Source organism: Erythrolamprus reginae, chromosome 2 (genome assembly GCF_031021105.1).
Source record: "Erythrolamprus reginae isolate rEryReg1 chromosome 2, rEryReg1.hap1, whole genome shotgun sequence".
In the NCBI taxonomy this organism is placed as follows: Eukaryota; Metazoa; Chordata; class Lepidosauria; order Squamata; family Dipsadidae; genus Erythrolamprus; species Erythrolamprus reginae.
Window position 1 is genome coordinate 89,888,659 of NC_091951.1, and position 13,192 is coordinate 89,901,850.

General features: G+C 35.3%; 1 protein-coding gene across 1 annotated transcript in view; it reads left to right on the forward strand.

The window, feature by feature from the left end:
* Positions 1–6,331, forward strand: part of PBRM1 (polybromo 1) — a 56,878-nt gene extending 50,547 nt beyond the window's left edge. Inside the window, 3 exon segments of the mRNA XM_070738639.1 lie at positions 1,712–1,779; positions 4,048–4,264; positions 5,949–6,331. Coding sequence (XP_070594740.1) covers positions 1,712–1,779; positions 4,048–4,264; positions 5,949–6,121 — 458 coding nt within the window. The 3' untranslated portion in view covers positions 6,122–6,331.
* The last annotated feature ends 6,861 nt before the right edge of the window (positions 6,332–13,192 follow it).

Consider the following 13,192-nt stretch of genomic DNA (forward strand, 5'->3'; position numbering starts at 1 on the left):
TCATTCATTCTCTCGTCTTTCTGTTTCCACCCCATTTAATCAATTACTCTAGGAGAGGTTTGCAGCGTTGCACTTGTAGCTCCATTGCTTGACTTTTACTGACTGTCATAGGTCTTGGATATTGAGCTGTTAATGTGAAAGTACAAAAAGAAATCTCTTAAATATAGATAACATATATGCTGGTATATTAAATTTGTTGGAAAAGCAACATGTGGTCAGTCCAACATCAAAAGGAGTTAACTAGTAAAATGTAAGAATGCTTCAATTAGTGCTTAAAGGTTTGACTTGACCAGAGATATGGAATATTAAAGGCTTATATTTTCCATTCCCTGTGAATATGTCAGAAGTCTTGTTTAAACTGGACTAAATCCAACTAACTCATAATATCAAGAGAAATCATTACCTCAGTTGGTTTTTCACGTCTACCTTTTAATATTGCAATTACTTCAAAAATGTACTGTATATCCTATTTTCAGCTACTTGATTTAATAGGTCAAGTAAAATTTTACATCTAACCCATGATTGTATTTTTTTCAATACGCTATCTTGTATACTATATTATAAACTCAAGACTTGTCCAAGAAAAAAATCAGTTCCTATAGTAGTTAAATGTACTTTTTACATTTGCCCTGAACATTGAAGTACATTTTTAATTATGGCACATTCCTGGATTACATACTTAAAATTGTATTGAATTATCTATTACAGTGAAAGTTATATTAACCAAAAACGAAAGATTATTTAACTTTCTTTTCTATTCCTATCTTTTTAAAAATATAGTGAGTACAGGGAGTTATGAAAATCCCAGTTACTTTACTTTTCCCCCCTGCTGCTAATTTTTATTTTGCCTTTTCTGCATGCATTGGATAAATTTAGGTAGAAACTAATAAAGATTATGTTTGCATGTCATACTTAACTGTAAACAAGTGCTTCCAAACCATCTATCAATGGTTTACCCATTTATTTATTGTAAAACCCCAAATGTGTTGTTTGGAAACCACAGCTTTCCATTCTAGGTTAAAGATGATGTGCATACAGTCAAAATCTGTGTCTCTCAGCAGCACTGGCTCAGAAGTCTCCTGAAAAGTTATTAATTGCCAGCAGATATATATTTTAATGTTCTATAAACAAGTGGTACAAACGTGAGCCTTTACAGTGAAATAATCACAATAAATTATGGCATACATTTCTATGATGCAGAGTTTACTGTTTACTAACTGTAGCAAGTGTGCTCTTCTGTTCTTAAGAAAATTCAGAATTATTTCCTTAGATTGGAATAGTATTTAGTAAAATTGCATGTTTGATTTTAAAGGATAAACTAGAGCAGATTTCCAGCAAAGCCACCTGAAAGTGCTGAGAAGTCTGTGGGAAAATGACCAAGCACAAACCATTGGGCCCATCATGGGGTGCTGTATTGAGCACTTGCACAAGTTCCATTGTAGGAATGCTTGGGAATTATTCATGAATCCAGTGGAAGGGATGTTACTTATTACTGGATGAAGTTAATTAGATAGAACCCAAAAACAAAACATGCCCCAGGCATCCAGATGATATGATTAATTATACTGCTTTAAAAAAATACATTTTGACAAATGGTATTTTTCACTTTTTTTGATGTGACATTAGTTTGTTATAATAGAGTAGCATATTTTTCTTTGCTTTGTTTTTAGCTTGGAATAAGATTGTGATTTTGATATATTTTTAAATACAGGTGTTCTAGGGCAAAATGTTTCCTCCATGGTAGGAGCCCCAGCACCAGGAAATCCATTTGGGCAGCAGGTAGGTATAGAAAAATTCAATCATATTCTGATAATGGTCTTTTTTTGAAAAAGAAGGGAACTGTCTTCCAGTTCTTTAATGGGTAAATACATGAGTAAGAGGTGATAAGGAAATAACACCAGCATATTAAAAATGTGAATGTTTATAATGCATTTCTAATTTGCAGAGGTTGTCCCTTATAACCTTTTACATATAGAAGTCAGAAATGTTAGAAAATATTTTCAGTCTGGGAAGAGGTTTACGTATGGATAGTGCTAGTAATGTTATAACATCAGCAGTGTTGGCTAAGCAGAAACTTGGGAAACTTTACAGAAGCTTAAAGTATCCATTTTGTCAATTAAACTGCCTCCAAAATGAGATGGCATTTATATTACCACCCCTCCTCAAGACTTCTTCATTTTTATACCTGCACACTCATGGAGAGTTTGGGGGGCCTCAGATGACATTTTAATGTGATTACATGAAATTTGTGATTTGTCCCACATGAGAAAACACAAGATATGCCAAAATCTGGATTGTGGTTAAATAAGGAGTTACAGGGTCCCCATGGGAAGAATCTGTTGATCTAGACACCTACTTTATTAGGTATACATCCTTGCTAGCTGGTAAAAGCTACCCAGGCAATGATGTAGTAGTGTCTGCTTTGTTGAGACGTAGTAATGCTTCCCAAGCTTTCACAGGGCCTGAAAGACTTGGACAATTTTTGACTAGTCCTCAACTTACTTTTTTGGAGGAAAGTAGCTATGTTACCACTTAAAGAGTCTTTTTCATTTAAGTTTTAGAAAGGTCATGGCCCCAAAATGGCACTTGCTGATGACTTTTGGTGGGTTTCTTATTTATCTGTAGTTAGGACTGAGTTGGTGACAGCAGGAGGGGAGAGATCAAGCCAGAGACCTCTGACAGGAGTGCCTCAGGGCTTGATTGGTCTCACCATCCCTACTATCTAGACAAGATCATTCATCAGCTTGGGATAAGGTTTGATAGCCAGTTATACCAGCCAACCAAATGACGCTGTCAAAATCTTGCCCTAAAGTCTGGAGACTGGTTGTTTGGATTGGGAGGAACAAGTTTAAGTTTTAGCTTGGCAAGACCAAGTTGCTGCAGGCATTTGAACCACTTGGATCAAGAGATGTTTCATTTTTAGTCCTGAGCAGGGTTGTATATCCCAACTTAAGACTGATGCCTCAATTTGGAGGTCTTCTTGGATTCATATCTCCTACTTGTAAAGCAGACAATAGCTATGACCAAGGAGGTTTTTGCACAGATTCAGAATAATTCTCCAATTACACCCATATCTGGATAGTGAAATCCTTAAGACAATCACCTGTGGTTTGGTCATCTTATGTTTAAACTACTACAATATGTTCCACATGGGTTATACATATCACTCGGAAGCTGCAGTTGCTCCAGAATGCTGCAGCATGAACAATTATGGACATATCAGGATACATCTTTGCAACACCATTTGGCTTGTGAGCTGTACTGGTTACCAGTAGGTTTCCATATGCAATTCCAGGTGCTAGCTGTCACCTATTGAGCCTTTCATGTCATATATCCTGGTTATGCAAGGGTGGGGGGTTGCTTGTTTTCCATAGTTTTTGCTGTTCCTATGTAATTTAGAGTCAACGTGTTTTGGGCCCTCAGTGGTTAAACACTGTCACCTGTTGGAACTCAGGTCTTCCCTTTTGTAACATCTGCCCTGTAGAATATGCAGCTCCCACCTATTATATCCTAATGTAACATTATGACTGGTTCTTCCCCATCACCTTGGGCTAGAAGAAGTGACAGACCTCAGGGGATGATGTTACTTTTTTTCTCTACAGTCTTCTTTGTATTGTTCAGTTGCATTGTTTTAAATTGTTATGTTGTATGCTGGCTAGAAATATGATATAGTTGAGTGGCTTAAACATTACTTTAAAAATGGACTGATTTCTTTTGTGCACAATTTGGCATTAAACTTAACCATCTTTGTTGACCTGTCATGGGCCATATTTCCTGCTAAACTGTAGTGCAGTTGCCATATCTTTAAAGTATTTTTGAATATTTTTGCTGTTTTTAATTGTGGAATTCTTGGTGCTCTCTGAGCTTAGTTGTTTACTTATTGGCATTTAAGACTTATGACTTTGCCTAGCTAAGTATTGAAACGTCTGCAAGCAAACAACCTAGTTAATACTTGTCAAATATCCTTAACTATAATGCTAAATATTTTTGGATGTTCTTAACCTAACTTCTAAAACATTTTCTTGATATTGTACATTATGTTTCTAGATAGGTATGCTTGGTCCCCCAGGTCAACAAGCACCACCTCCCTATCCTGGTCAAAACCCAGCATCTCAACAGGTCATGCAACAGCCTACAACGCCTATGTTTGTCGCTCCTCCACCAAAGACGCAGAGGCTTCTCCATTCAGAAGCTTATCTGAAATATATTGAAGGTCTTAGTGCTGATTCCAATAATATTAGCAAGTGGGACCAGACCCTTTCAGGTAAAATTACAAGGAAATTAACCTCCTAAAGAACATTGAAACTTTCCATATTCTAGCATTCTTTCATTTTACCTTAGAACAGATCTGATAATCATTCCCATTCAGGAAAAATTATTGACCCCCTCGGAAAGGGTCCGCAACTTGGGCGTCCTCCTCGATCCACAGCTCACAATAGAGAAACATCTTTCAGCTGTGGCGAGGGGGGCGTTTGCCCAGGTTCGCCTGGTGCACAAGTTGCGGCCCTATTTGGACCGGGACTCACTGCTCACAGTCACTCATGCCCTCATCACCTCGAGGTTCGACTACTGTAACGCTCTCTACATGGGGTACCTTTGAAAAGTGTTTGGAAACTTCAGATCGTGCAGAATGCAGCTGCAAGAGCAGTCATGGGCTTTCCCAAAAATGCCCATGTTACACCAACACTCCGCAGTCTGCATTGGTTGCCGATCAATTTCCGGTCACAATTCAAAGTGTTGGTTATGACCTATAAAGCCCTTCATGGCATCGGACCAGAATATCTCCAAGACCGCCTTCTGCCACACGAATTCCAGTGACCGATTAGGTCCCACAGAGTGGGCCTTCTCCGAGTCCCATCAACTAAACAATGTCGGTTGGCGGGCCCCAGGGGAAGAGCCTTCTCTGTGGTGGCCCCGACTCTCTGGAACCAGCTCCCCCCAGAGATTAGAACTGCCCCTACCCTCCTTGCCTTTTGTAAACTCCTCAAAACCCACCTTTGTCGTCAGGCATGGGGGAACTGAAATATCTCCCCCGGGCCTATACAATTTATGTATGGTATGTTTGTATGTATGTCTGCTTAATAATGGGGTTTTTTAAATATTTTAAATTGTAAATTATTGGATTTGTCATGAACTGTTTTTATTGTATTGTGAGCCGCCCCGAGTCTACGGGGAGGGGTGGCATACAAATCTAATAAATAAATAAATAAATAAAAATGTTACCACATCTGGCTTTCCAGTCATTGTTTCCCAGTATTTTCAGTTCCCTGATTATCAGTGTTGGCCTTTGAATCATTTCCAATTGTCCAATTTTATCTTTCGGCAAGATAAAGGGTTAAATAAGGTCCAGGAGGGAAGTGTTTTTAATAGGAAAGTGAACACAAGAACAAGGGGACACAATCTGAAGTTAGTTGGGGGAAAGATCAAAAGCAACATGAGAAAATATTATTTTACTGAAAGAGTAGTAGATCCTTGGAACAAACTTCCAGCAGACGTGGTAGATAAATCCACAGTAACTGAATTTAAACATGCCTGGGATAAACATATATCCATCCTAAGATAAAATACAGAAAATAGTATAAGGGCAGACTAGATGGACCATGAGGTCTTTTTCTGCCGTCAGACTTCTATGTTTCTATTTCCAAAATTAAACAGAATGACCTGGGGTCAGATTAGTGCAGATGAAAGAACAACTATTGTTTTACATTACTTGCAGATTTTATTCTTTTTGTTGCAATATTTGTGTACTGACTTTTTCAGCTCATGTTCCTCACCAATTCCAAAATCTTTTTCACAAATAAAATTCTCAACCCATGGATTTCCCATTTGGTATTCACGCGTTTAAAACAGGAATGTATTTTGCATGTCGTATAATGCATCAGCGTTATTGATGAAGTGTATTGACATATTTAAGGCAGTCTATCGCTTCTGTGCTTCTCTTGTTTCAGCACGAAGACGTGATGTCCATTTCTCAAAAGAGCAAGAAAGTCGTCTTCCTACACACTGGTTGAAAAGCAAAGGGGCTCATACCACAATGGCAGATGCACTATGGCGGCTTCGAGACTTGATGTTGAGAGATACACTTAATATCCGCCAGGCATACAACATAGAAAATATTTAATCTTTCAATGCCAATATATATATAAAAAAATTGTGGAACATAGCTGTTTTAGTTATTGGTGAGGGAGAGAAAATTGTTTTTATTGCATCTTATTGTATATTGCAAGATTGTTTTTTTATAAGGACATTTTTAATAAGCATATTTCACTTTTTGTTATATTATGTTGACTTTTCTTAAATATACAGACTTGTGCATATGGTTGACTTGAAAGATGATCTCATGCTTGGTTCTAAAAGCAAAGCAAGGTTATACCTTTTTTTTCTTCTTCACAAATTCTGATAAAGTAGGGAGGGTGTTTACAGTTTATCTTGGAAAAACATACATTTATGCCTAGACTGTTGGCATGAGCATCCCTGTGTTTCTACGGTAGTTACTTCTGGCAGGTACATCACCTATGCTTGAAGTTTTTTAAAAAAAAATAAAGCTACTGAAGTAGAGAGAAAGGAATCTGGTAAATACAACAATCTAAATGTCAGTAGGAGGATCTCAGGATTTGACATAAAAATGAAAAATAATCAAACACTTCAATTAGTTCAAACACTTTTGGCATGTTGGAGTTCCAAGGTGAGTTTGTGCTGACCAATTTGTCATTTGTGAAGAGTCCTATAACCATGAACATTTACGCATGCTGCCAGTAGACTGAGCTAGGGAGAGAATATGTTATCGGCTTCATTTCTCCAGAAGAAATCACCATAGCAGTTGGGCTTATAGAAATACATGAGAAAGGATAAATAACTACAAGGGTGCAAATATTTCTTTCTGCTTTCTATTTAATATGATTCAGTTTTTGATAGTATACATAATACTTTTGCATTCTCAGATCGCTTACAGAACATTTATATATTTAACAGAACATGACATTTTTAAGGATACCAAGACCTATCTATATTTAATACATTTTAATACTTTTACATTTCTACCACTGGAAAAAAATGGATGTGTTGTTCTCTGAATAGTTGAGGTATTATTACAAATAATGCAGACTTTAATTGATCGTTGAAGGTAAGTAACAGGACTTGTATAAGACAGGCTTGCCTAAATGCTATCCATAATTTGGCACTGAGATTTGTATACTGTTTTTTAAAATTGCTCTGATATAAACATTGCACTGCATCTACTGATAATTGCAAGTGCATAACCAGCTGCACTGCAGTATTAAAAGGTTTAGCATAATAAATAATGTTATTGGTGGGTATTAAAACCCTGATTTTGCATATCTTAGTTGAAAAAGTAAAAAAAAAACATTCAAAAGTACCTTCTTTTGGGATCAAAGTTTTTACATCATTTTCAACGCCAGCATTTATATAGTCCCTTTGAACGTGAAAAAAAAATTCTTTCATTAAGTTTAATTCTCCTACCTAAAATTGTATCATTCACTGATTTGCTGCCTAATTTTATAAAACTTCCTAGTTTCATAGCCTTCCTCAGGATGGGATTGGCAATTGATTCCTAAATACTATATATATTTAATTGAAACCTAAATACTTTGACTTAGTGGGAAAAATGTATGCATATAATTTTAAAAGCAAGTTTTAAAACATCAAATTTCATGGAGGTTTAGTGCAAACAGTAAGCTAAAACTTACATTGTCAGAACATATGTTTTTAGAAAACTCACTTTATTTCTAAGTAAGAACTATTTAAATGAAAAACTACTGTGGTTTTCACTTTATAAATTGTAGAATTAGGTAGGGATGAAACGTTTAATTCACTGAAATTGAAATAGTCAATATACAACCCTGGTTTAATACAGATCCTCCCAAAAAATGATGGCGGAGCTATTTTAGAGATAGAATTTATATTCTAGGATCTAGCTTTTGACAAATCTAATAAAATACTTAAAGATATAGTTATCAAATTAGGTACTAATATAAAACGTAACTTAATTGACGTTATGGGAGAAATGGTTTATATCTTTAATATTTTATAATCTTTGGTACAAGCTACCTTAGTTTATATTGTTTAAAATATTTACAAACCTCAGAGAGACATATATATATGCTGCTATATCCCAAGTTTATTTTTCCCTCCTGGGGTTTTCTTAGTTAACCTTATAGAAAGTTTCAACATGGAAGCAGTTACAATGTTGGGAGCTGCTAAAATAAATGCATGCACGCTCTTATGGATTGTGGCCAGTTTGTTTGATATTACCTCAGATAATGGTATTTTCAACAACAAAGTTTAAGGAAGCTAACAGGACATCCTAATTCTTGAGTACTTAGAACTGCCATGGACATTTACTAATACAATCACTTTTGTTAAGAATTGCTAAAATTACACCAAAGAACTTGGAATTATTTATTTGTATTTATTATTTTGAAAAACATTTTTTAAGATGAGACCCCTTTGGATGAGACACCCTTTGGATGCTGTGTAACGCAGAAAGATCATTGCTGAATAATTTGTAGCTTTATCTTTCTCAGAAATCTTACCTAAGGGGCAACTTCACCACTTCTAAGAACCTATGAGTAAACAATTAGAACTGTAAATGAGGCATTTTCTTTGGAAGTGTAGAGCACTCCTCTTAAACTATTAGGCTGGCCCTAATTATTTTACATTTAATTTATTCCAATATCATGTGTACTGGGGCATTTCAGTAACGTATAGGATTTAAGAGTTGATGGTTACAATCCAATATTGTACAATTAGCAAACTTAACTATTTTGAGCTATAATTTGTTGAACAGGAAAACAAACCATGTTTTATTTGTGGCCACTTGAATCCATTATTTGTTATCTTCCACAGCCATGCACTGTATTAGAATAAAAGGATTTTGGTTATTCAAATAAAAGTATGGGAATTGGTTGGCTTGAATGGAAAAAATACATCTATTTCAGTTTGAAAGTGATTAGTAGTTTATTGCCTGTTCTTTATTCTTTATTTTTTAAAGAGCAAATCTGTATATTAATTCAAGTCAATGCGTATAACTTTTTTCCAGCATATATGCTTTTGGACCTGGTTAATCCATGCCTCATTTTTACATCTGGTTGTATACTCCAGTGAGTAAAGTGATCATTAGTCCATGTGCATGTATTATCAGTTTGTCTTTTTTGAGGCTTTTTATTTAAATAAAAATAGTTTATAATTTGGATTAACCAGGTTTGATTGTTCCATTAAGATGTCTCATTTTTAGTTCTAGATAATTTTACTATAATTCTAACCATGTTCTACATAGGAACCACTATGACAAGTAATTTATACATACTTGTTTACAGAACAAGTTTAAGACCTAGAGAAAAATATGCACATTTATCCTACATTCAAAAACCTTTCAAAAAAAAAAACCCCATAACCAATGAGCTTTAGAAGAATACATAATTGTAAAACTGGTACACATGTAGAAAAGTTCACAGGCATGGTAAACCATTACTGGTTTTTTTCACGGTTAAGTCACTACTGCTGGCTTCATGCATCATGCTAAGTCAAAACCAACCCTATCATGTATGATGTGTGAAGTTTGTCTGTGATTTGTCAGCTGTGATTGATGGCTTAGCAATATGAGCGGACTATAGTATTTGGTTGTTCATCAAACATATTAATACAATCTCAATTTACTACAATGTATAAACTGAGCCTATACTATAAAGGTATGTATCAAGTCTATCTCTTATAGGTCTTGTTTATTAATGGTATCAAAATAACAACACTTAAATAACCTTAATTTTATGGGCTAGGAAAACAAGTCTCTGTGGTTTTAAAGTCTATGTTGAGTGTGTTTTAAGCCAACTTTAATCAGATCTGGGCTGATCAAAAAATTAAACAAAAGTTTCCATTTTCTCATGTGTACAGGAAGCATTAGAATGGATGTACACAACTTGTCCCCACTTATTTCACCATAAACAAAATGGTCTGTTCTTATTACCTGCATTTGATTAAAAAAAAAACCAGAAGTCTTCCAATATAGCTGTGCTTATATTACAGATTTATATTAATTTCTGTTCAGCATTTTTAGATTTAAAACACAGCAGTACTTTTCCTTTGATCACAGATAATGGGTTTATAAATTTAGCAGATGGCTGTACGGTACATTTTACATTTTATCCTTTGAAATTAAGTTTAGCTTTTTCTCTTTTGCTATATATTGTGTATATACAGTGACATATTTTCTTAGAAAAAATAAAGGGAAAAACTGGAAGAGGTGCATAACAATAAAAACATGTTTGTTTAAAACTCTGCTTTACAAAAGAAAATTCAAGATCAAAACCAATAAAATAAAGGGCAGCTTTCTGAAATAAAGATGGTTCTTTATAATAAAGGACCATCACTGTACAGTATGTATATATGAGACTTAGGTGTGATTAGTATCAATTTTATATATGTTTAATTTCAAGCTAGAAATTTTTAATAGCTAAAGAGAATAATTTTGTCCATCCAAAATAAAATGAAATTAAGTTGCTTGCTTCTAACTTTTCATGACCTGATGGATATAGTTTCAGCATTTGTTACTGCCTTTGTTAAATTCTAGTAAGTCCTGCTTGTTACAGTTATCTAGAGTTCTAGACACTTGTTTTCTATTAGCCTTTTTCCAAGGGCTTTCAGTTTTTTTAAGCACCAAGTTCTTCTCCCACAAGTCTTTGCCTTTGAATTAAGCATCTAAAACAAATGGGCTTCATTATTCGTATTCATTTATCCTCAACTGTTTTCTCCAAGATCACAATTCAAAGGATTTTTTTAAAAACCAGCCTTTCTGAAAAGACAAGTTCCACCTGATAAAATAGCTTTTACAATAAATATGTTTTATTTATATTATTTACACAGCCATCTGACTTAACTGAGCTGAGATTTTTAAAAATATCATCTGACTCATGTCATGCACCGTATTTTTTTTTTTACTATAAGACTCACTGGTGTGTACACCAAGATTTCAAAGAGGTAAGTAAGAAAATAAAGTTTTTGTCCTCCCCAGCCCCCAGGAGCACTCTGCAGGCCTCCCAAACTCTCTGCACACCCTGTTATTTTGCAAAAATTGACCCCTTATTTTGTAAAAATAGGGTGCACAGAAGGTTTAGGAGGCCTGCAGACTGTTCCTGGGTCTGGCTGAAGGCAAAAACGTCCTTTCCCCCCCCCCCCCCCGCAAAAACAGTATGTTTGCCTTCCACCAGCCCTTAGGAGCACTCTGCAAACTTCCAAAATCCTCTGGGCACCCCACTTTTGCAAAAATTGACCCATTTTTCACAAAAATAAGATGGGGCAGGCCAAAAGTTTTGGGAGGCCAAAAATGTCTATTCAGGTCAGAGCAATCAACCAATGGAACAACCTACCAGCGGACGTTGTGAACTCCAACACTCTGGACATTTTTAAGAGAAGATTGAACTGCCACTTGACTGGTGTGCTATAGGGTTCCTGCTTGGGCAGGGGGTTGAATTTGATGGCCTTCATGGTCCCTTTCAACTGTAACAATAAATAAAGTATATAAGATGCACCAACATTTCCACCCTTGGGGTGGGGGATGCATCTTACACTCCAAAAAATTCAGTACAGTATTTCAAACTTTCTGTCTAGGTTTGTCAGGTTTTTCCAAAATTGCAGTTATCTATTTAATAATTATAATCACTGTCCCTGTGAATTTTTAACCCTTGGAAATGAAGTTACTATTACTCTTTGCATTAGGTGGGGAATTGTGTGATGAAATGGTTTTTTTTGTTTTTTTTTAATTTTTAAAGAAACATTTGCATTCTCATTTATCCTTAATGCTTCTTCAGTGAGCCATCCAAGGAATGCCAGTTTATCTGAGGTTTTTGGTCTTTCTCAAAAAAATGTCAGTTCCAAATTCTTTTTATTTTAATCCAATATTTCTCCTGGCATTCTGAACACAAAAATAAATACAGTATGGAGACATAGTAAAGAGCTTTGTCACATTCCCTACCAGTATTTAAATTATTTACTTCTTTCAGATTTCATTCTAACTTGCATTCAGGTTGTCATGCAAACTCTTCCATGATAAATGAGATGGGCTGGTACACCAGTCTTTTCATGAGCTTTTTACAATTCCTTATGGTCCGTCTGGATATTTTTCTATTATCCACTTAATGTTAACATTGTGACCTCAGATTTCTATTTTCTGAAATCGCCTTGTATATCTTGGAAATATATCATTGAAGCGAACATAGCAGAATTTGGGGCATTTTCTTTCTATTATGTAAAATTATGGAGATCTAAAAAGCCAGGTTGATGGCATATCATGCTGGAAAAAAATGAAGTTGCACCCGGTTGTTTCCAACTTAATAGTAGTTAATAAATCTTTTATGTTATGTGCAATTGGCAATTTTGAGCATTTGTTTATATGCTTTTGATATTGCAATATACAGTAGTTTCTTGTTCCCTTGTTACTATTCTTCTGAATCTACAAGAACTACTTGCATCAACATATTTTTAACCAATCCTCCTGCAACTTTTAACTCCTGCAGCTTTGTATTTGATATTTCCTAGGGCCAAATTCACTTCCTAGAATGTTTGGCTATATTTCATATATCAAACCCATATTCATTCTTTCTGATGACAAAATAATGGAGACCTGCCATACAATTTAAGGTTACTGATCAATGTAATTATGTAAGTGGAAAAGCAAATATTTAAAGTTTTTGCTATCTGATAAAAAATTTGGTCTTTCCCCATTCAGCAAGCTATAGTATAATTTTTATTAATAAAAACAAGAATGTTACAGGGAAATCATGGGAAATTTGCTACCCTAAATCAGGACCCTTCTGATTCCCTTGTATATATTTTTCTCCAGAGTGTGAAAACTCCTAACTATAAATTACTATACTATAAATTGTTTTCCTATTTATCATGTTAAGTTCCTTTTATTCATACATACTAAGTTCACATACAGTAAGTCATGATTTGCTTGGCCATAGTTTAGGTAATAAAACTATAAAAGGTCCTTACAGGACTGTCTTCTGCCTCATACTGTATGTCCATCCCACTGGCTGGTCAGATCCCACAGAATTGGCCTCCAGGTGCCATCAGACAAGCAGTGCCAGCTGGCAGGACTGAAGGGAAGGGGCTTCTCTGTGGTGGTTCTAATCCTCTGGAATTAACTCCCTCCAGAGATCCACACTGCTCCCACCCT